At 47.8% G+C, this 21,980-nt stretch overlaps 1 protein-coding gene across 2 annotated transcripts in view; it reads left to right on the top strand.

The window, feature by feature from the left end:
• The window catches only part of LOC127003235 (octopamine receptor beta-1R-like), an 80,718-nt gene extending 60,458 nt beyond the window's left edge, over positions 1-20,260 (top strand). For both annotated transcript variants that reach the window (XM_050869630.1, XM_050869629.1), the window contains exon 2: positions 16,591-20,260. In XM_050869630.1, coding sequence (XP_050725587.1) covers positions 16,608-18,170 — 1,563 coding nt within the window. In that variant the 5' untranslated portion in view covers positions 16,591-16,607 and the 3' untranslated portion in view covers positions 18,171-20,260. The remainder of the gene's footprint in view (positions 1-16,590) is intronic.
• The last annotated feature ends 1,720 nt before the right edge of the window (positions 20,261-21,980 follow it).

The following is a 21,980-nucleotide window of genomic DNA, read 5'->3' as shown; positions in this document are numbered from 1 at the left end:
TCTTGAGGTTGTGGAATATTGTCAAAATTGAATTCTCTCTCTCTCTCTCTCTCTCTCTCTCTCTCTCTCTCTCTCTCTCTCTCTCTCTCTCTCTCTCTCGTTCTCTCCTTTTTCTTTATATTCTTTGACTTTTATCGTTTTCTTTCAGCTTTGCCGCAATTTCAGAGAGAGAGAGAGAGAGAATGGCGGCAGGACTCTCCATAGTAAACTTGTGTTGTGGTTTTAATTAAGAAATATTTGGCGGTTTCTTTTGGCGTTATGAGGGAGACAGTTGCGAGGGAAAGAGGAAAGTAGTAGTAGTAGTAGTGGTGGTGGTGGTGGTGGTGGTGTTTGCAGTTGTGATGGATTGTGAGGAAGGGGTGGTGAAGACGGCAAGAAGAGGAGGAGGAGAGTAGGAAAAATGGATGAGCTAATTTTAGGAGTTTATCCTCAAAAGACGTTATTCTTTTCTCAATTCCCCTTCCTTTTTCTTCCTCCTCCTCCTCCCATTCCCTCCTCATATATTTTACTTCTCTTTCATCTTTTCATATTTCTCTCTCTCTCTCTCTCTCTCTCTCTCTCTCTCTCTCTCTCTCTCTCTCTCTCTCTCTCTCTCTCTCTCTCTCTCTCTCTCTCTCTCTTCCCTCTTTACCTTTCCTCCGTCCCCCTCTCCACGTGTCTCAGTTATTTCTCCTCTCTTCTCTCTCTTCCCTCTTCTCCCCTCCCGGCGGCCAGGTATTGTCAGGTGGAGAGGCGGAGGGAAGATACAAAGGTACACACGTCTGCAGGTCTATCAGTGCCAGGTGCTCAAGGTGGTGATGGTGGTGGTGGGGGTGGTGGTGATGTGTGTGTGTGTGTGTGTGTGTGTGTGTGTGTGTGTGTGTGTGTGTATACTTCGGCCCATACACTTGTCCATCATTCCCTCTACTTTATCGTTTTCCTTAAGTTTGAATTTCACGCCGATGTTACAAGCTCTCTCTCCCTCGTAGTGGTGGTGATGTGTGTGTGTGTGTGTGTGTGTGTGTGTGTGTGTGTGTGTGTGTGTGTGTGTTTGTACTTTGGCCTGTTTCACCTACCCGGTATCAGTCCCTCTCCTTTATCTATAGCGTTTTCCTTAGGTTCAGATTCACGCCCTTGTTACAATCTCTCCTTCCCTCGTGGTGGTGGTGATGTGTGTGTGTGTGTGTGTGTGTGTGTGTGTGTACTTTGGCCCATTTCACTTGCCTATCAGTCCCTCTCCTTTATCTATAGCTTTTTCCTTGTGTTCAGATTCACGTCCATGTTACAAGCTCTCCCTCCCTTCCTCGACGGTCTCTTGACACCAGTTCCCGTAATATCAGTCTGCCAGAAGCCTTTCCCTTTGAGCTTTCTCTTAACCACTTCTACGGGTTAGTGGCTACAACCTAGGTATTAACTTCCTCTGTTAGTATTGGTATGGTGGAAATAGGCAAATAAAAAATGTAGTAAAAGTGATGTAATGTGGGATTTTACGAAGGCAAGAATCAGTTTAGCAGAGAGAGAGAGAGAGAGAGAGAGAGGAGTTAGTTTGAGTACTGTATCATGTAGTTGGTAGCGAGCTGGTAATAAGTGACATTTCCGAATCAGGGAGATAGAGGAATGCAGTCGCCAGTCCTCGGCCGTGAACACTTGTTTGTATACTCATATTGGTCACGATGAAAACGATAAGACTGAAGCTTCATCAATAACATCATTTAGAAAAGAGGTAGAAATTTTAGACGAAAAATATAACAAGGTAGGAAAGCACTTGAATCTGTATCGGGAAGAGGTAGGAAAGCATTGGAATCTATAACAGAAAGAGGTGGAAGAAAATTATAACATCGAGAAGTGGAAAAGCATTTGAAACTGTAACAAAGATGTGGACGAAAAATAACAGGAGGAGGTAGGAGAGCACTTAAATTTATAACAGGCAGAGATAGGAGAGCCCTTGAATCTATAACAGTTGAATGTATTATATATCCTCAGCGTAGTAAAGGCAGCTGAGGTTTAGAGTCAGTCTCGTGTGTAACCGAAGCTCAAACGTATCAGCGAGAGGACAGTCAAGGGTGAGAGGAGTGTGTGTGTGTGTGTGTGTGTGTGTGTGTGTGTGTGTGCGTGTGTCACTGACGTCTGTGGAGTGCCCGTCAGAGAGAGAGAGAGAGAGAGAGAGAAAGAGAGAAAGTTAGCTTGAGTATTGTAGCATAAAGAAGACGAGTTGGAAGTATATGAAAGTAGTATTGCTTTATTACTACCACTACCACCACAACCACTACCACCACCACTACTACTACAATTACTACTACTACTACTACTACTACTACTACTATTACTACTACTACTAATAATAATAATAATAATCCTACTTCTACTACTATTCCTACTACTTTTGTTGCTGCTGCTACCACTACAATAATAACACCAGCAACAACAACAACTACTTTCTACTACTCCTACTACTGCTACTACTTCCATTACCACTACTACTATTTTACCCTACTACCACCACCGCCTCTAAAGAAAACTCCCATACCTTGATGCTACAAAGAGAATGTTGGAGAAGAAAATAATTGAACGGAATCGATCTGAGGAGTATCGATGAGGAGGGCTGCGCGGCGCGGACATAGTTAAACGGGGTGGTGAAGCCCGCAGACTTTATTTTGAGGGCGGAAGAGATGAAAAATGGTAGACTAGATTAGAGTTTGAGGCCAGGGTTAAGTAATAGTAATAGTAGTAGTAGTAGTCGTTGTTGTTGTTGTTGCTGTTGTTCGTTCGACCACTGCGATCACCTCCACACAATAGAAAAAAAAAATAGCAAACACAAAACCATCACCACCACAACCATCGTCATCATCATCTTCAACAACAAAAAACAAAAACAGACACCACCTCCACAATACCACCAACAACCAAAACAGTAACAACCACAAAAACAACTGCTACCACCACCACCACCACAAATAATAATAATAATAATAATAATAATAATAATAATAATGACAGTAACCCAGGCGGCATGGGGTGTCGGGTTGGCCTGGCGCTGTTTTGCCTTGGACGCGGCGGCAGTGGACATTTTTAGCCCCGTATCTATTTGTGTTGCGCGTCCGGCCTCACAACACCGGCACAACACAAACACACGCCGGAATTACACGCCGTTTTTCACCACCGCCACCACCCGGGCTCTTATATCACCTGCACCACCACCACCGCTACTACTACTACTACTACTACCACCACCACCATCACCACCACCTCACTACCACCACCACCACCACCACCACTATTACTACTACTACTTCTACTACCACTACTACTACTACTACTACTGCTACTACTACCACCTCTTCACCACCATCACCACCACTACTACTACTACTATTACTACTACTACTACTACTACTACTACTACTACTACTACTACTACTACTGCTACTACTACTACTACTATTACTACTACTATTGCTACTACTACTACTACTACTACTACTATTGCTACTACTACTACTACTACTACTACTACTACTACTACTACTACCACCTCTTCACCACCACCACCACCACTATTTTTCTTACTTACCATTAGTATTATTACCACAATAACCATCACCACTACCACCACCATCACCACCCACACAAACAGTAACATAAATATCAACAACAACAACAACAGCAACAGGGCAGATAATGACATGAAATATTGTCCATGCAAGGAATAAAGTATTGAAATGTCACGTAACGATTTTCTCTCTCTCTCTCTCTCTCTCTCTCTCTCTCTCTCTCTCTCTCTCTCTCTCTCTCGCTCGCTTGCTCGCTCGCTCGCTCTCATATGACGCATCACTAACTAGTTGAAACGGAAATGTTGAAAGATGCACCTGGATGAAACCAGACTCTCTCTCTCTCTCTCTCTCTCTCTCTCTCTCTCTCTCTCTCTCTCTCTCTCTCTCTCTCTCTCTCTCTCTCTCTCTCTCTCTCTCTCTTCCGCGATTAATTGATTTAAAAACAAGCCTAACCAACACCTCTTCCTGTCTTCTCTCGTTCCTCCTCTTCCTCCTCCTCCTCCATCTTCTACTGATGCTCCTTTTACTCTTTCTCTTCTTCCTCCACCTTTTCTATCTCTTCTCCCTCCTTCACCTACTTGAGATATTTGCTCCATTAATTCATCCTAAAGCAAACTCCTCCTCCTCCTCCTCCTCCTCCTCCTCCTCCTCCTTCCCTCGACCACATCTGTACTACTACAACTCAAGAACGTTAAATCTTACTGATATAATCACCGCACTATCATTGCCCTTTAACACCTTATAGTGCTTGCCCTAGACCTTTCCTAGACTTTTCCTAGTATTTAGCTTTAATAACCACAACGTTTTCCATTGTCCGCGCCCGTCGCTTTCTTTCCCTCGCCAGGGCCAATTAAATTCCGACTCCTCCCCTACCCGACCGCAGGTATTCCCTAGAGAGTAGTCTAACGAGAACACTTGGCCGAGCCAGACGGGAGGGAGTTAATCGTTCCCACCTGACCTACTCCCACTCATTCTCTCTGAAGTTAAAAGGTAACAAAACAAAACAAAAGATAACGGTATGACTTCTTCACTACACAAATGCAACGAGTGCAAGGGTCGGTTTGCTCCACAATATTTTGACAAGGGTGCGGAGTCATGTAGACATTGCAATATGGAAAAGCGGATCTCAGATTTAGAGAGAGGTTTATCTGAGTGTCTTGCAGCCTTGAACCAACGTCCGCCTCTACCCGCCCTCGCCGCTTCTTCTTCTTCTTCTTCTTCTTCTTCTTCTTCCTTGCCTTTCTCCTCTTCTTCTCTTACTTCATCTGCCTCCACCTCCTCTTTTTCTTCTTCCTCCTCCCTTTCCTCCACCCTCCCAAGGGTCCGGACGAGAGCCATGGCCCGCAAGGTTAGGTCGACCCCTTCTTCTTCTTCTTCTTCTTCTTCTTCTTCTTCTTCTTCTTCTTCTTCTTCTTGTGCTACCGCCTCCACTGCCCGCCCATCCATCTCCTCGTCCCCCCCCGTCCTCCTCCTCCTCCTCCTCCCCCTCTCTTCGTCGTCCCCCTCCCCCTCCCCCTCCCCCTCTGCCTCCTCCTCCTCCTTCTCTTCTGCTTCTTCTTCTCCTTCTTCGTCTTCTTCTCCTTCTTCATCTTCATCCTCTTCTTCTTCTTCTTCTTCTTCTTCTTCTTCTTCTTCTTCTTCTTTACCTCCTTCTTCCTCCTCCTCCACCTCCGCCTCCTCCTCCCCGTCCTCCTTCCTGTACTCTTCTTCATCCTCCTCCTCCGCCTCCTCCTCCTACACCTCCTCCTCCTCCTCCTCCTCCTGCGTCTCCTCCTCCTCCTCTTCCTCCTCCTCCTCCGCCTCCTCCTCCTCCTCCTCCTCCTCCTCCTCCTCCTCCTCCTTCTCCTCCTTAGCTTGCAGACGAAGACGCAAGACCATCCTCCCAGCCATCTCCTGTGAAGACGGATCACACTTCCCCGGATCAAGGGTCAACACCAAGGTTAACATAAAACTGGTGGGTGACAGCATTGTTAGAGAACAATTGACTGAGTTCTGTGGACGAAGTATCAAGAACAGGAGACGCTACTGTATTCCTGGTGCAAAACTACAAGATATAGAAGAAGCGGCAGACTTCGTCTCAGACCGCACGGAACAGGACACACTCTTTGTTTTGCACGCTGGAACGAACAACGTTCAAACAATGCGCACGGAGGAAATTTTAGCTGACTACCGACGAGTAATCCGCCGCTACAAGGAAAAGTCACGCCACATCATTGTCTCCGGGATTCTTCCGAGAATCAACGCCTTCACAGGCTTCCACAGAAAGGCGTCAAACATCAACAACAGATTGAAGCACCTCTGTCAGGACGAGGAAGTTTCGTTCGCAAGTCTGTGGGATCATTTCTATGATAACCCCGACCTTTTCCGTCCTGACGGTCTTCACCTCAATGCGATTGGCTCAGCACGGCTTGGTAGGTTGCTGAACGAGGAGGTACTTTTGTACTCAAAAAACTCCGAGCGCGGGAGAGGCACCAATGTACCGTAAACAACCGAACAGTAGAGACCGCCCATCATACACCAAGACCTCCAACAGAAGACACACGCAGACACCAGACTACTGTGCCTCGAAGCGTTGAAGTCAAGAAGGACATTTCTGTCCTATACACCAACGCGCGGAGCTTAATACCCAAACGGGATGAGTTACTTGCCTACGTTGACGTAGAAAGACCGGACGTGATTGCCATCACCGAAACGTGGGCCACCTCTGACCACCTAATGACCGAATTCTCAATTCCGGGATACGAGAGCTTCTACAAAAACAGACTTCACAAGAAAGGAGGAGGTGTTATATGTTACGTCAAGAACAAATACCCGGCCGTGAAAATATCCAAAGAGGACTCAGAGAAATATGACACTGTATATGTTGAACTGGAGACTAGCATGCACAACAAAATAACGATTGGAACCGTTTACAGACCTCCAAAGCAACAAGCTTCTATCTATTCTCCGACTTAACAAAACTTCTTTCATTAATAGAAAATGTCACCACCTTGCTTCTTCTAATTCTTCCCGTGACTTCTGGCATCTAGCCAAAAATATCTCCTCCAATTTCAGTTCTTCCTCTTTCCCTCCTCTCCTTAACCCTGATGGCAGCACTGCCGTCTCATCTGTCTCTAAAGCTGAACTCTTCGCTCAAACTTTCTGTAAGAACTCCACCCTGGACGATTCTGGGCATATTCCTCCTACTCATCCCCCCTCTGACTCCTTTATGCCTGTTATTAAGATTCTTCCAAATGATGTTTTTTTTTTTGCCCTCTCTGGCCTCAACTCTCAGAAAGCTTATGGACCTGATGGAGTGCCTCCTATTATCCTTAAAAACTGTGCTTCTGTGCTGACATCCTGCCTGGTCAAACTCTTTCGTCTCTGCCTATCAACATCTATCTTTCCTTCCTGCTGGAAGTATGCCTTTGTACAGCCTGTGCCTAAGAAGGGTGACCGTTCCAATCCCTCAAACTACCGCCCTATAGCTTTACTTTCCTGTCTATCTAAAGCTTTTGAATCAATCCTTAACCGGAAGATTCAAAAACACCTTTCCACTTCTAACCTTCTATCTGATCGCCAGTATGGATTCTGCAAGGGGCGTTCTACTGGCGATCTTCTTGCTCTCTTAACTCACTCATGGTCATCCTCTCTTAGCCGTTTCGGTGAAACTTTCTCTGTTGCGCTAGACATATCGAAAGTCTTCGATAGAGTCTGGCACCAGTCTTTGCTTTCTAAACTGCCCTCTTTCGGATTCTATCCCTCTCTCTGTTCCTTTATCTCCAGTTTCCTTTCCGGCCGTTCTATCTCTGCGGTGGTAGACGGTCACTGCTCTTCCCCTAAACCTATCAACAGTGGCGTTCCACAGGGCTCTGTCCTGCCACCCACTCTCTTCCTGTTATTCATCAGTGATCTTCTTTTCATAACAAACTGTCCTGTCCACTCATACGCGGACGACTCCACTCTGCATTATTCAACTTCTTTCAACAGAAGACCCTCTCAACAGGAAGTACACGACTCCAGACTGGAGGCTGCAGAACGCTTAACCTCAGACCTTGTTATCATTTCCGATTGGGGCAGAAGGAACCTTGTGTCCTTCAATGCCTCAAAAACTCAATTTCTCCACCAATCAACTCGAGACAATCTTCCAAACACCCATCCCCTATTCTTCGACAACACTCAGCTGTCACCGTCTTCAACACTAAACATCCTCGGTCTATCCTTAACTCAAAATCTCAACTGGAAACTTCATATCTCCTCTCTCGCTAAATCTGCTTCCTCGAGGTTGGGCGTTCTGTATCGTGTCCGCCAGTTCTTCTCCCCCGCGCAGTCGCTATCCATATACAGGGGCCTTGTCCGCCCTCGTATGGAGTATGCATCTCACGTGCGGGGAGGCGCCACTCACACAGCTCTTCTGGACAGAGTGGAGTCTAATGCTCTTCGTCTCATCAGCTCTCCTCCTCCTACTGATAGTCTTCTACCTCTTAAATTCCGCCGCGATGTTGCCTCTCTTTCTATCTTCTATCGATATTTCCACGCTGACTGCTCTTCTGAACTTGCTAACTGCATGTCTCCCCCCCTCCCGCGGCCCCGCTACACACGACTGTCTACTCATGTTCATCCCTATACTGTCCAAACCCCTTATGCAAGAGTTAACCAGCATCTTCACTCTTTCATCCCTCACGCTGGTAAACTCTGGAACAATCTTCCTTCATCTGTATTTCCTCCTGCCTACGACTTGAACTCTTTCAAAAGGAGGGTATCAGGACACCTCTCCTCCCGAAATTGACCTTTCTTTCGGCCACCTCTTTTGATACTTTTTGGGGAGCAGCGAGAAGCGGGCTTTTTTTTTATTATTGTTTTCTTTTTTGTGCCCTTGAACTGTCTCCTTTGTTGTAAAAAATAAAATAAAAAGCAGCGGACGACGAAGCGCTGTACGAGGAAACTCACACCATAACAAAAAACAAACAGTCAGTCATTATCGGGGACTTTGACTGTTCCAACATTGACTGGACCACGATGATTGGAGATCGGGAGTGGGTAACAGACTGCTCGAAATGTTAGAGGACACTTTTTTAACTCAGATTGTTACCCAACCGACAAGGGAAAATAACTTATTAGACCTAGTACTCGTGAGTGATTCCGATCTCACACGTGAATGTCAGGTCAGCGAAAAACTAAGTGGTTGCGACCATCACCTAATTCGCCTAAAGATCAGAACAGACCAAGAACTCACCGAAAACACGTCCAGGATTCAAGACTACAAAAGAGCCAGTTTTAATCTTGCTCATGAGCTGCTAACCCAGACAGTTTGTGAACCCATGAACCCTACTCATGTGGACGGCGCGTGGAACGGTTTCAAGAACAAACTCCTAGAGGTAGAGAGAACAACTGTTCCCATGAAAACTAGGAGAACAAATAACGCCACAAGCCCACCATGGATGACTACCCAAGCTCGACAGGCGATTAATTTAAAGAAGAGAAAATACAACTTGCTAAAGGAAAACAGCACTGACGAGGCTCGCGAACAGTACCATCAAAGCCTCAGAGCTTGCAGAACTCTCACTCGCCAGCGTAAACGCGTCTATGAAAAGCAGATTGAGCGCGAAGCCAAGTCCAACCCGAAAAAGTTCGTCACGTATATAAGAACCAAAAAGAAGACAAAAAGCAATATCGGTCCCCTAAAGGATGAAAGTGACGTACTAACACAGGACATTAGACAAATGGTCGAAATCCTAAACAGAAACTTCGCGTCTGTGTTCACGGTCGAGAACACCTAGTCCGTACCCGAGAGCCCTACCCCACCGATGGGAATCACTCCCCTAGAAATTGGCACAATCGACGAACGGGATGTGAAAAAGTACCTTGACAAACTCGAGACAAACAAGTCCACCGGACCCGACGACTTGTCACCCAGGCTGCTCAAGGAACTCAAGCAACAAATCCTCAAGCCACTCACCGCCATCTACAATCTGTCACTACAACAAAACAAATTCCCGAAAGACTGGAAACAAGCGAACGTAACACCGATCTTCAAAAAGGGAGACAAAACCGTGGCCCTAAACTACAGACCAATCAGCTTGACCTCAGTGGCGGGAAAAATCCTCGAGAAGATCATCAGAGACAAACTCGTTAGGTTCCTTGAAGACAACAACATCATTTCCGATGCTCAGCACGGTTTCAGAAATAAGCGCTCATGCTTAACCAATTTACTGGACTTCTTGCAAGGTATCTATGAAAACTGGGATAATCATATCCCCAGTGATGTTATATATCTAGACTTTCAAAAAGCCTTTGACAAAGTGCCACACGAAAGACTCCTCAAGAAACTCAAGTCGACGGGGTTAGGCGGCAATCTGACAGCGTGGATCAAAGACTGGCTCACTGGAAGAAAACAAAGAGTTGTACTCAACGGACAGGCCTCCGAGTGGCTCCCGGTCACAAGTGGAGTGCCACAGGGGTCAGTGCTGGGACCTATACTCTTCATCATATATATCAACGACCTAGAAGTAGGATTAAAATCCAATCTCTCAAACTTTGCCGACGACACAAAGGTCGGTGGGAAGGCCCTCACGACGGCAGACTGCGAAATTATCCAGAGACCTGGACCAGATCACTCGGTGGTCGAAAAAATGGCAGATGTCCTTCAACACTACCAAATGTAAAGTAATGCATATCGGATCCAGAAACAGCAATCACACATACCACATGGGTGGCGGACCACTACATGTTGTGCAAGAGGAAAGAGACCTCGGGGTCACCATCAGCAGTGACTTGAAACAAACAAAACACTGCAAGTCCGCCTGTAAGAAAGCCAATACAATGCTTGGGTTCATGGCGAGGAACTTCGAATACAAGACGCCGGGAGTTATGTTATCCTTGTATAATTCGCTGGTAAGGCCCCACCTGGAATACGCCGTGCAATTCTGGTCTCCAAATTACAGGAAAGACATTGAATTACTTGAGAGAGTACAGCGCCGCGCCACGAAGATGATACCATCACTGAGGACGAAGCCCTATGAAGAGCGACTCGAGCGACTCAACCTCTTCACGTTGGCAAAGAGACGACTGCGGGGAGACATGATACAAGTCTTTAAGTACCTGAACAAGCTCAGCAACGTTGATCACTCCAAGCTCTTCACGCTACAAACTAACCTTAGAACAAGAAACAACGGAAAAACAATTCAAGCAAAGCGATGCAATACCGACATTGGCAGGAGTTATTTCTCGAATAGAGTGGTTCGCCACTGGAACAGCCTCCTTTCAGAAGTGGTTAGCGCAGAGAGCATCAACTCATTCAAGAATCGCATTGATCGCCACTTTGCTGCATCGGGAGTGAACTGAACGTATCCAAGAGTAGGTACACAAGTGCTTTAATCCTTCCCTGCAAGCCACTCCTATGGCAAACGGATTGATTAAATCACTGAAAGCAGGCAGCCTAGTAATGAGCCAACAGGCTTTCTGCTGCCTGCTAGTCCATGTTTCCATGTTTCCTCCTCCTCCTCCTCGCCACTGGAACATCATTCCTGCAGAAGTAGTTGGCGCAGAGACAATCAACTCCTTCAAGAAACGCATTGATCGACACTTTGCTGCATCGGGAGTGAACTGAATGTATCCAAGAGTAGGTACACAAGTGTTTTAATCCTTCCCGCAAGCTATTCCTGTGGCTGACGGATTGATTAAATTACTGAAAGCAGGCAGCCTTGTTATGAGTCAACAGGTTTTCTGCTGCCTGCTCCTCCGTGTTTCCTCCTCCTCCTCCTCGTCCCCCCCCCCCCTCCTCCCCCTCTCTTCTCACTGCTCCAAAAGAATGAGTTCGAAGTAGAAAACAAAATTTCAAGAATAATTTCTTCAGCTCTCCTAACAATGACTCGGTTTGATGAATGGGGGCCAAGATTGCAGCAAACCCATTGACGTGACGGAGTATTTATTTTTCAGTCTTAAGTATTATCCAACCGACGCGAGAAAACACTATCCTGGAGGTAGTGCTGGCGGCTGACCATGACCATGATTCCGATCGCCACTTCTTTAATTTCAGTATCGGTATTGAGTGCAGCAGACTTATTGATAATTTAACATGTCCGTGATACCAGACTATAGGAAAGCTTATTTTAACTTAGCACGTGAACCGCTAGCCGTGCCAGCTTGGGACCAACTAAATGTCACGACAATCGACAACGCGTGGAACACCTCTCGGGATAAACCAACCAACAGTTCCCATGAAACTTACGGGAGCAAATGGCGCCGTGGATCAGCCGTGGATGGCCACAGAGGACTTAAGAACACTGGACCTTAAGAGGATGAATTATAGTTGAGGGGAGGAAGACGAGACGGCCGAAGGTCGCGAACGGTTCCAGAACAGCCTTAGAAGTTGTCCAGCTTTCATCCTAAATAGTAAATGTGACTATGGATAACGAATAGCACGCGACGACAAGACTAACTCAAAACATTTTTTCTCATAAAAAAAAAAAAACTTTGGTCCCCGGACAGAAGAGGTCGTCGTTCAAACCCCTGACACGGCCAGAATTACGTCCGGAAATTCATATCTGTGTTCAAAGTCGAGAACACTGACCCCGTCCCCGAGGGGCCTATTCCGCCGAGCGGGTTCACGCCCCTGCAAGTTGGCTCACTTTGGGTTTGACATCGACGGCACAGAAAATCGTCTAGAAAATTATTACCAAGTTTTTATAAAAATTTTTAACAACTTTAATTTCCGTAACGCACCTTATATTTCAGGAACAGGTTTTCCTACTGAACCAATTTACTGGTCTTCTTTCGCTAAATATATATATATATATATATATATATATATATATATATATATATATATATATATATATATATATATATATATATATATATATATATATATATATATATATATATATATTCAAGGTGGGCTAATCATATCACTAGAAAGTGTTTGATAAGTCAACTCGCGAACGATTCCTTAAGAAACTTCAGTTAGTGAGAATAGAAAAAAATAACTGCGTGGGTAAAATATTAGCTTATCGTGAGAAAATGACGATCTACCTGAAATGGATTAGTTTCGGAGTGGCTTGTAATCACCAGTGCAGTACCGCAAGGGTTAGTGCCGGGAACCATTGCCTATAATATATACACGAACGACTTAGAAATTTGAAATTTGCTGATAAAGTCATAGTGGATGGAAAGGCCCTTACAGCAGCCGATTGCAAAATGTTCTAAAAAGGACCTTGGCCGGATTATTCAGTGGTCTGTAAAGAGTTAACGTACAGAGCGCTTAACTAAGTCTGCTTGTTAATATAGCTAAAACTTTGTTCCTGTTCGTGTAAGACAGACGCCGAAAATAACGTTATCTTTGTAAGATTCGTTTGTTAGGCCTCGCCTGGGATACGCAGTGCAGTTCCCTTGAGAACATGGACATTGAATTGCGACGCGCTACGGCGATGCTACCATATATAGTTGAGGGCACAGCCATTTGAAGAACGACTGAAACAAATCAACAGTCTACGTCAAAAAGAGGCGACTGCTGAGGGATTTAATACAGGTTTTTAAGTACCTGAACAAATTGAGTATCATCGATGATCGCATGTTGTTTGTTTTTATAGTTCGTGACTAACCCGAGAAGAAATACCGATCAATCCATTCAAGCGAGGCGATGCAGTTTAAACATCTGTAGTAGATTTTATATATATATATATATATATATATATATATATATATATATATATATATATATATATATATATATATATATATATATATATATATATATATTTATTTATTTATTTATTTATTTATTTATTTTTTATTTATTTATTTATTTATTTATTTATTTATTTATTTATTTATTTTTTTTTGGCTCAAACCAAGTCACCTGACACTGGTACAACCCTTGCAGAAGCAGTCAGTGCGAGAAAGACAAACCACCTTTAACAATCGCATCAACCTTTACTGTGCTGAGTTAGGAATGAGCTGAACGGTCCCTCACGCACGTACAGAAAGGGTTTAATCAAATCCGCAGGTCACTGAAACGGCCGACGAATAGTTTACATCATTAAACCAGGCAGCCTCGTTATCAGCCATCTCGGTTTCAGCTGCCTGCTCGTCCATGTTTCTCCTCCTCCTCCTCCTCCTCCTCCTCCTCCCGAATATCCTTGGTATAATTTCCAGGTCCGTGTCTGATTGCGCTAACTTTAGACATAATGGTTGATAATAATGTTTGTATTATATATAGGGTCCGTGCGATGGCTGTCTGGTGGGATTTTCGAATTTCCTTTCTCTCTCTCTCTCTCTCTCTCTCTCTCTCTCTCTCTCTCTCTTCTACTACTACTACTACTACTACTTTTTCTTCTACTTCCACTACTACTATTAATTTTACTACTAATTCTACTACCATTACCACCACTAATAATAATAATTTACTACAACTTCTATTACTACCACTACTACTACAATAATTTCTAGTGCCACAGGTTCTATTGTTACCTCCCAAAGTACCAAAATACAACAACAACAACAGTAGCAATCGAGGGGAAAGGAAAAGCCAGTAGAGGCACATTCTCCCCTCACTTCTCTCCCCTCGTTACGGTTTACCCTTCTCCTCTCTTCCTCTCCCTTCCCCTTCTCTCCCCTCCCGTCCCTACACTCATTTCGCTCCTGGTCTTATACTAAATCTTTACTCGCTTCTCTTCATCTCCTACTCCCTTTCTCTCCTTCCCCCTCCTTCTTGTCTCCCTTCGTCTCCCCTTCCTTTCCTCTCCTCCCTTCTCTACACATATTTCTCCTCTCCCATTATACTAAACATTGACTCCCTTCATTACTCCTCCTCCTCCCTTCCTCTCCTTCCCTTCCTTCCTCTTCTCTCCCTTCCTTGCCCCTTCCTATCCTCCTCCCCTCCCTTCTCTACACTCATTTCTCCCCTCCCCTTATACTAAACATTGACTCCCTTCATTACCCCTCATCCTCCCTTCCTCTCCTTCCCTCCCTTCCCCTTCTCTCCCTTCCTCTCCCTTTCCTATTCTCCCCTCCCTTCTCTACACTCATTCGGCCCTCACCTTTATACTTAACATGACTCCCTTTTCCCCTCATCCTCCCTTCCGCTACTTCCCCTTCTCTCCCTTTCTCTTTCCTTCTTCTACTCTCATTACCATCTCCTCCCCGTTTAGTCTTCCTCCACATTTCTTCCCCCTTCCTCTCCCACCCCTTCTCTCCCCACCCTTCCCTTCACTCATTACGTAACTTCCCCTTTCCTCCTCTCCCCCCTCCCCTCCCCTCCACTCTATTATAGTCTCCCTTCCTCTTTTTCTCCTTCATTTTCTCTCCATCCTCCATCATTTCCTCCATTCCTTCTTCCTCCCCTCTTGCATCACACCTTCTCTCCTTCCTCACCTTCATTTCTCCATTTATTCCCTCCCCTTTTTCTTCCCTCCTTCACCTTCCTTCTTCCTCCTTCCTCCTTTCTCTCTCCCTCGCATCGCTAAGTGCTTTTGAATTTAACATGCTCTCCACCTCCTCCTTCTCCTCCTCTTCCTCGTCCTCGTCCTCCTTCTTCTCCACTCTGTCCGTCATGCTTGGCACATTATTTTGCATATTAATTCACTGCATGATGGGTGGTGGTGGTGGTGGAGGTGGTGGTGGTTGAGGTGGTGGTGGTGGTGGTGGTAATGAGGGTATATAGTTGTAGTAATAATTTTCAGCAGTCACACATATTTCTCTCTCTCTCTCTCTCTCTCTCTCTCTCTCTCTCTCTCTCTCTCTCTCTCTCTCTCTCTCTCTCTCTCTCTCTCTCTCTCTCTCTCTCTCTCTCTCTCTCTCTCTCTCTCTCTCTCTCTCTCTCTCTCTCTCTCTCTCTCTCTGGGAAGGAGTCAGGTCTTGGAGGCACCTTCCGACGTGACCTGATTTTCCTTCCACCAGCAGCCCTGATCCCCCCCCCACCCACCCACCCCATCAATCCCCTCCTTGTCACCCCACCCCACCCCCACCCGTCTTCCTCTTTCCTGCTTGTGATGAAGGTGAGGATGACGACAACAAGAGAAAAGGCGGCTGAGAGAGGGGGAGATGATAGGGAGGGGGCAGGATGGGGATGAATGGGAGAAGGATGAGGGAGAAAGTATGTAGAAGAGGAATAGGGGGAAAGGAAGGGGAAGAAGAGGTGTGTGGATGGAAAGGAAGGGAAATATGATGGGGAAGTAGAGGTTTAGGAAGGGAGAGATAGGAAGGGGGTAGGGAAAGAAAGGGAAGGAGATATGTCTGGATTGAAAGGAAGGTAGTGTGTTGGAGAAAGATATGTAGGAAGGGAGAGAAAGGAAGGAGGGAAGGGAAGGAAGTGGAGGAAGAAAAGGAATATAATACTAAAGGAAGAGAGTTTGAAGGGGAAGAAAGGAAATAAGATGAGGAAGAAGGGGAGTAGGATTAGGATATAGAGAGGCGGAAAGGATTAGGAAGTGCATGAAGGGCTAGGAGTAAGTGAAGGGTGTAAGATGGACGGGATGGTGAAGGGGACTGGATCTGGTGCTGAGGACGGGATAAGATTTGGTTAGGGGGCGGCAGGTAGGGGGCGAGTGGTGTCTGGAGGAGGGGCAGGGGAGGAAGATAAGTGAGCTGGGGGCTGGTTGGCGAGGGTGAGTCGGAAGGGTATGTTGGGGGTAGGAGGGGAGGAGTGGGGGACTGTTGCTGAGGTTGGGGGGGGGGTGAAGGATGAGGCAGGCATCGGCTGGAGCGGCAGGAGAGTGACACGCTTAGTTGGAAAATCAAGAAGACAAGTGGACGGAGCCGGCAGAGTGGGTGCGGGAGGGATGCAGGGCGAGGCAAGGCAAGGCTGGAGGGAAGGAGGGAGGAAAGAACGCCGTATTGCAGGCGGCGGGCAGCGGACGGCGCTGCCTGAGGGACGGGAACATTTTTTCCTTGCCGGGTGTTTTTGTGTATTTTTGTGTCGCGTTTGGTTCCCTGCCGCGGCGAGACTCAGCTGTGTGGTCGGGAGGGGGCGGGGAGAGTGATGGGCGCTTAATGCCTGTCTGGTGCAGGTGTTTGTGGTGGCGGACACCGTGTACCTGAGGGGGAGGGGGTGTATGCCAGCTGACTCTTGTCTCTCCTGCAGGAGGAGGGCAGGGGGTGATGCCCGCCCCTCCGCCGCCCCTGTGTTTGCTGCTGCTCGTGTCCTCCTGCCTCGCACTCAACTCCGGGGAGGGCGCCCCCGCCCCTGCCCCGCCCCACCCCAAGGAGCCCCGGGAATTCCCCGGGGCGGAGGAGGGTGAGGAGTGGGCGGGGGCGGCGGTGGGCGTGGTGGTGTTGAAGGCTGCCGTCATGGCCTCCATCATCGTGGTGTCGGTGCTCGGCAACGTGCTGGTCATCGTGAGCGTGGCGCTGCACCGCCGCCTCCACTCGCCGGCCAACTACCTTTTGGTGTCCCTCGCCACTGCCGACATGCTGGTGGCCCTCTGCGCCATGACCTTCAACGCCTCCGTCGAGCTGACGGGCGGCCGCTGGCTGTTCGGCCGCCTCATGTGTGACCTCTGGAACAGCTTCGACGTGTACTTCTCGACGGTGTCCATCCTGCACCTGTGCTGCATCAGCGTGGACCGCTACTACGCCATCGTGCGGCCGCTCGAGTACCCGCTGACCATCACCCGCCGCGTGCTGGGCCTCATGCTCACCCACTGCTGGCTGGCGCCCGTCCTCATCTCCTTCCTGCCCATCTTGCTTGGCTGGTACACCACCGCCGACCACCTGCAGAGCCGCGACGCCCACCCGCACGTCTGCGCCTTCGTTGTCAACGCCGTGTTCGCGCTGGTGTCCTCGGCGGTGTCCTTCTGGGTGCCGTGCACGGTCATGGTGGTCATGTACTTCCGCATCTTCCAGGAGGCAAGGAAGCAGGAGCGTGCCCTGCTCAGCCGCGCCTGCTCCGCTAACTCTGCAGCCTACTCCGCCTCCCTCAGACTGAACGCGGCACTGCATGAGCAGCAGCAGCAACAGCAACTACAGCTTCAACAACAGCAGCAGCAGCAGCAGGATTTCACGACGGAGGTTGTGACACGGCAGCAGCTGCTGGTGGCACTGCAGGGGACGCCCTTCACGCCCGTCACCTGCCATCAAGAGATTGTCATGAACTCCCTCACGCCGGAGTCCGCCTCTCTTGGTGCCGCCAACTCCTCGGGTGTCCACGGCGGCGGCGGCAGCGGCGGCGGCCTGAGCAAGGGAAACGGCGCGGGTTCCGCCAGTCCTGGAGGCACAGACGGGGGCGGTGGCGGGGGCAGGAGCGGCGGCGGATGGCGCATCAACCGGCACGGCAGTGCGGCCTCGTGGCACGGCTCGGTGCGGCGCCACCCGCCGTGCGAGCGGCGACTGCACAGCACGCCGCTGGTGGGCACGCGCAGCAGCCCTCTGGCGGCAGGGCGGCGGGAGCACAAGGCGGCGCGCACGCTGGGTCTCATCATGGGCGCCTTCGTGCTGTGCTGGCTGCCCTTCTTCACCTGGTACGTCAGCATCAACGTGTGTGGCCCCTCCTGCCGCTGCCCGCACGCCGTCGTCACGGCCCTCTTCTGGATCGGCTACTTCAACTCCACCCTCAACCCCTTCATATACGCTTACTTCCGTGCTGACTTCCGCGAGGCCTTCCACCGCACACTGAAGCGCCTCAGCTGCTGTCGGGCGCGGCAGCCCGCGGGGGTGTTCGTCTGACGCACCCCCGCACGCTCCGCACTCCCCCTGGGCCGCGGCGCCCCGCACGCCGAGGCCTCATCAGCCGCGCCGCACACACACTACCCTCGCGGCGCCCTGTGACCGCCGCCGCCGCTCCCTCCCGAGCCGCCTGAGCCTCGCAGGACCTCTGGCGGCACGCGCCGCCCCTCGCCCCGCAGCAAGAACCCCCGCGCCGGTGGCTGTCGCTGACACACACACACACACACACACACACACACACACAGTGGTGCACGCCCCTGCCCTGTTATCGTGTGGTGCTCCAGCGCGTGTCTCCCGCCTCCTAAGGCCACTGCAAGAAAGATGTGGAGTGACTCCCTTTGGTGCCGGCAAACCCGCGCCACCAAGCCGCCCGGACAAAGGCTGGGTGGCCGGGGCGGGGCGGGGCGGGGCCACGCGGACAGCCTGGCGGAGGCGCTGCCAGTAATTGCTCTCCAGTCACCCGCTGCAGCCTACTTGATATTATCTTTATTTTATATTATCACGATCATTATTATTAATATTACTATATTTATTGTTATTATTTTCACATTTTCATATTACTTTTTTTTTTCTTTTTTTTTATGTAGTGTCAAGTTTATGAGCAGCAAAAACTATAGCAGCAGGAGTAGCGGCAGCAGCAGCGGTGACGGTTGCTCTCAGTAAATCATTCCAAACACAAGCGATCCTACAGACAGAAACATAACATTCTGATTAAAATTCCAGCTTTGGCTCTTCCCCTCACCCCTTACCCCTGCCACCCTCACCCTGTCACCTTCACCCTCACCCCTCACCCCTGTCACCTTCACCCTCACCCCTCACCCCTCGCCCCTCACCCCTCGCCCCTCACCCTCATCCCATCGAAGCATAACCTAACACAAACACTAAAACGAAAATAGCAAGAAAAAGAGAGATCGTATAACTATATTTTTTCTCTATCAGATAATTTAGTATATAGACACACACTCCATGCATATTTATGTACATATATTACACCACGGCGGACCTCCTACACACACACACACACACACACACACACACACACACACACACACACACACACACACACACACACACGGCGTTCCTAAGTTGGGTGTTCCTCTTTGTATGCGTACATGTGTGTGTTTTCAAGTCAAATGGCCGTTTTTTTATTATTTTTCTTTTCGTCGTGTACCTTTCCATTCACGGACCATTTCTTATGATGTTATTTGTGGAACGGAGAAATTTGTATGCCCTTTTCTTATACCGACCTCCCTTTCCCTCCCCTCCCTCCCTTTTCCTCCCTCTCCCCCTCTCCCTTCCTCTCCCCTCACTCCACCGTCACCCTCACTCCCTCCTCCAACTCCTCCTCTCCCTTTCCTTCCTTCTCCTCCAAATTACAAACCTCTCCATTTTCCTTCCTCCTTCCTTATTTCCTTCACATCCATTACATTATTTTCCTTTTTTTTTCCTTCACATCCATTTTCTTCCAACCCTTTCCTTTCTTTCCTTTCTTTTTTCCTTTCATCCCCTTCCTTTCCTTTCCTTTCTACCCTTCCATTCCATTAGTACATTCCATATGTTTTCTTTCTTTCCTTTCCATTCTTTCCTTCCCTTCAGTCTCCTCCATCCCTTTCCTTTCGTTCCTTTCACCCCTTCTCATCCCTTCCTTTCCTTTCCTTTCATTTCTTTCCTTCAGTCCCTTCCATCCCCTTCCTTCTATCCATTTATCCCTTCCCTCCCCTTCCTTTCCTATCTTTCCTTTCTTTTCATTCCATTACTTCAATCCTTTCCCTTCCCTTCCCTCTCCTCCCTTTCCTTTCTTTCTTTCTTCCTTTTTTTCCCTTCCCATCAGTCCCCTCCATCCCTTGCCTTTCTTTCTTTTTCATTCTCTTAATCTCTTCCATCCATTCCATCCATTCCATTCCATACTCATCCTTATCCTTCCCATCTCTTCCATCCCCAGTCATTATCATCATTTCTTCATCTCCCTTACCCCTTACATCCCCCTCAACATCCCATCCCCACCCCCTAACCCCCACCCCCACCACCTCCTCCCCGCTGAATGTGTACCTGTAGTCTAAACGTTTGTAGCGAATAAACGTTAATGGAGATTGGAAGTTTTCATTACTCCGGGTCAGTGTGCCAGCGTTATGTGCTCTACTGATGTGCTTGTCTGACCTGATGTTGTGGAATGAATGTGGCCTTAATGGTGATTGTAGGATGATGCTACGATAACTACTACTACTTCTACTACTACTACTACTACTACTACTACCACTACTACCACTACTACTACTACTACTGCTGCTGCTGCTACTACTACTACTACTACTACTACTACTACTACTACTGCAGCAACCAGGAGCAAACAACTCGGAGGCGGAGGGAACACTGGGTACGCAAAAGCTAAATTAAGATCTTGACGTTAATGGGAGAACACCAATAACTCAGAGAGAGAGAGAGAGAGAGAGAGAGAGAGAGAGAGAGAGAGAGAGAGATGATATGAATTGAAAAAATGAGTTGGTAAGTTTGCGATGTGTGTGTGTGTGTGTGTGTGGTTATACTTAAAGGTATGTAGTCGGTCTGTATACGCGTGTGTTCGCGCGCGCTTAGTAAAAGTGAAGCATCAAGATTATGAAGCTTCTCTTCCTAAAAATCGACGAAGTTGGTTGATTAAGGTAAAACATAAAAAGTGGAGGAGGAGAAGAACGTGGCTGAGGCCGAGGACGAGAACGAGGAGGAGGAGGGGGAGGAGGAGGAACACGATAAATAAAGGAGAGAAAAAGAAATGCACTGAAAGGAACGAAGGGAAAAATAATGATGAGTAAACAGTGGGAAGAGAAACGGAAAGGGACAGGAAGGTACAGGAAAGGGAAACGAAAGATGGGCATGAACAGATTGTGGAAGAGAGGAAAAGGAACGAAAGAGGAACAGGAATAAGAGGTAAGATAGAGAAGGAAAAGGAGGTTGTGGTATATTAGACAGACAGAGGAAAATAATTAAAAGCACGAGTGGCGGGAGAGAGGAGAGGAAAAAAAAATAAGAGAGAAAGGAGGAATATGTAGTCGGATACTGCATAGAGGAAGGAGGAGGAGGAGGAGGAGTGCGAAAGAAGAGCAGAAATATGTATGAGGAAGAGAAATGCTAGGAAGAAATGGGAAGCAAGAAGAAGGACATCAAGAGGAGGAAGAAGAGGAGGAGAGCGAGAGAAGGAAAAAAAGAGGGGGAAAAAAAAGAAGCAGGTGTGAAAGGATGAAAAAAAGATGAATAGGTGGGAACGAAAGTACCAGAATAAGAAAATGAAAAGAAAGGAAAGGAAATGTCTGAATGAACGAGGAAGAAGATAAGGAAGGAAGAAACTGAGAAAAAAAAACAAGTCAGGTGAGGGAAAAAAACGTCAGAAAGAAAAAAAAAGAAAGGTAAACTTGGTGTGGGAGAGAGAGAGAGAGAGAGAGAGAGAGAGAGAGAGAGAGAGAGAGAGAGAGAGAGAGAGAGAGAGAGACCTCCATCGAGAATGAGTCAAGTTAGTACGCCTTGTGATCACCTGAGAGAGAGAGTGGATTGATTAGGTTAAGGGAGACACAGGTGAGAGGGGGGATCAAAGGGGAAGGGGGGGAGTAGAGGGGGGTTGTCCCAAGAGAGGCACAAAGTTAGATCCTGATGGAAACTTCCTTTTATAGTTGCACCGCTCTCTCTCTCTCTCTCTCTCTCTCTCTCTCTCTCTCTCTCTCTCTCTCTCTCTCAAACACACATACGGAGAGAGAGAGAGAGAGAGAGAGAGAGAGAGAGAGAGAGAGAGAGAGAGAGAGCAATTTAAATTTCCCTCACGTC

Source organism: Eriocheir sinensis, chromosome 25, assembly GCF_024679095.1.
Source record: "Eriocheir sinensis breed Jianghai 21 chromosome 25, ASM2467909v1, whole genome shotgun sequence".
In the NCBI taxonomy this organism is placed as follows: domain Eukaryota; kingdom Metazoa; phylum Arthropoda; class Malacostraca; order Decapoda; family Varunidae; genus Eriocheir; species Eriocheir sinensis.
This window is presented reverse-complemented; position numbering and strand designations above follow the sequence as displayed.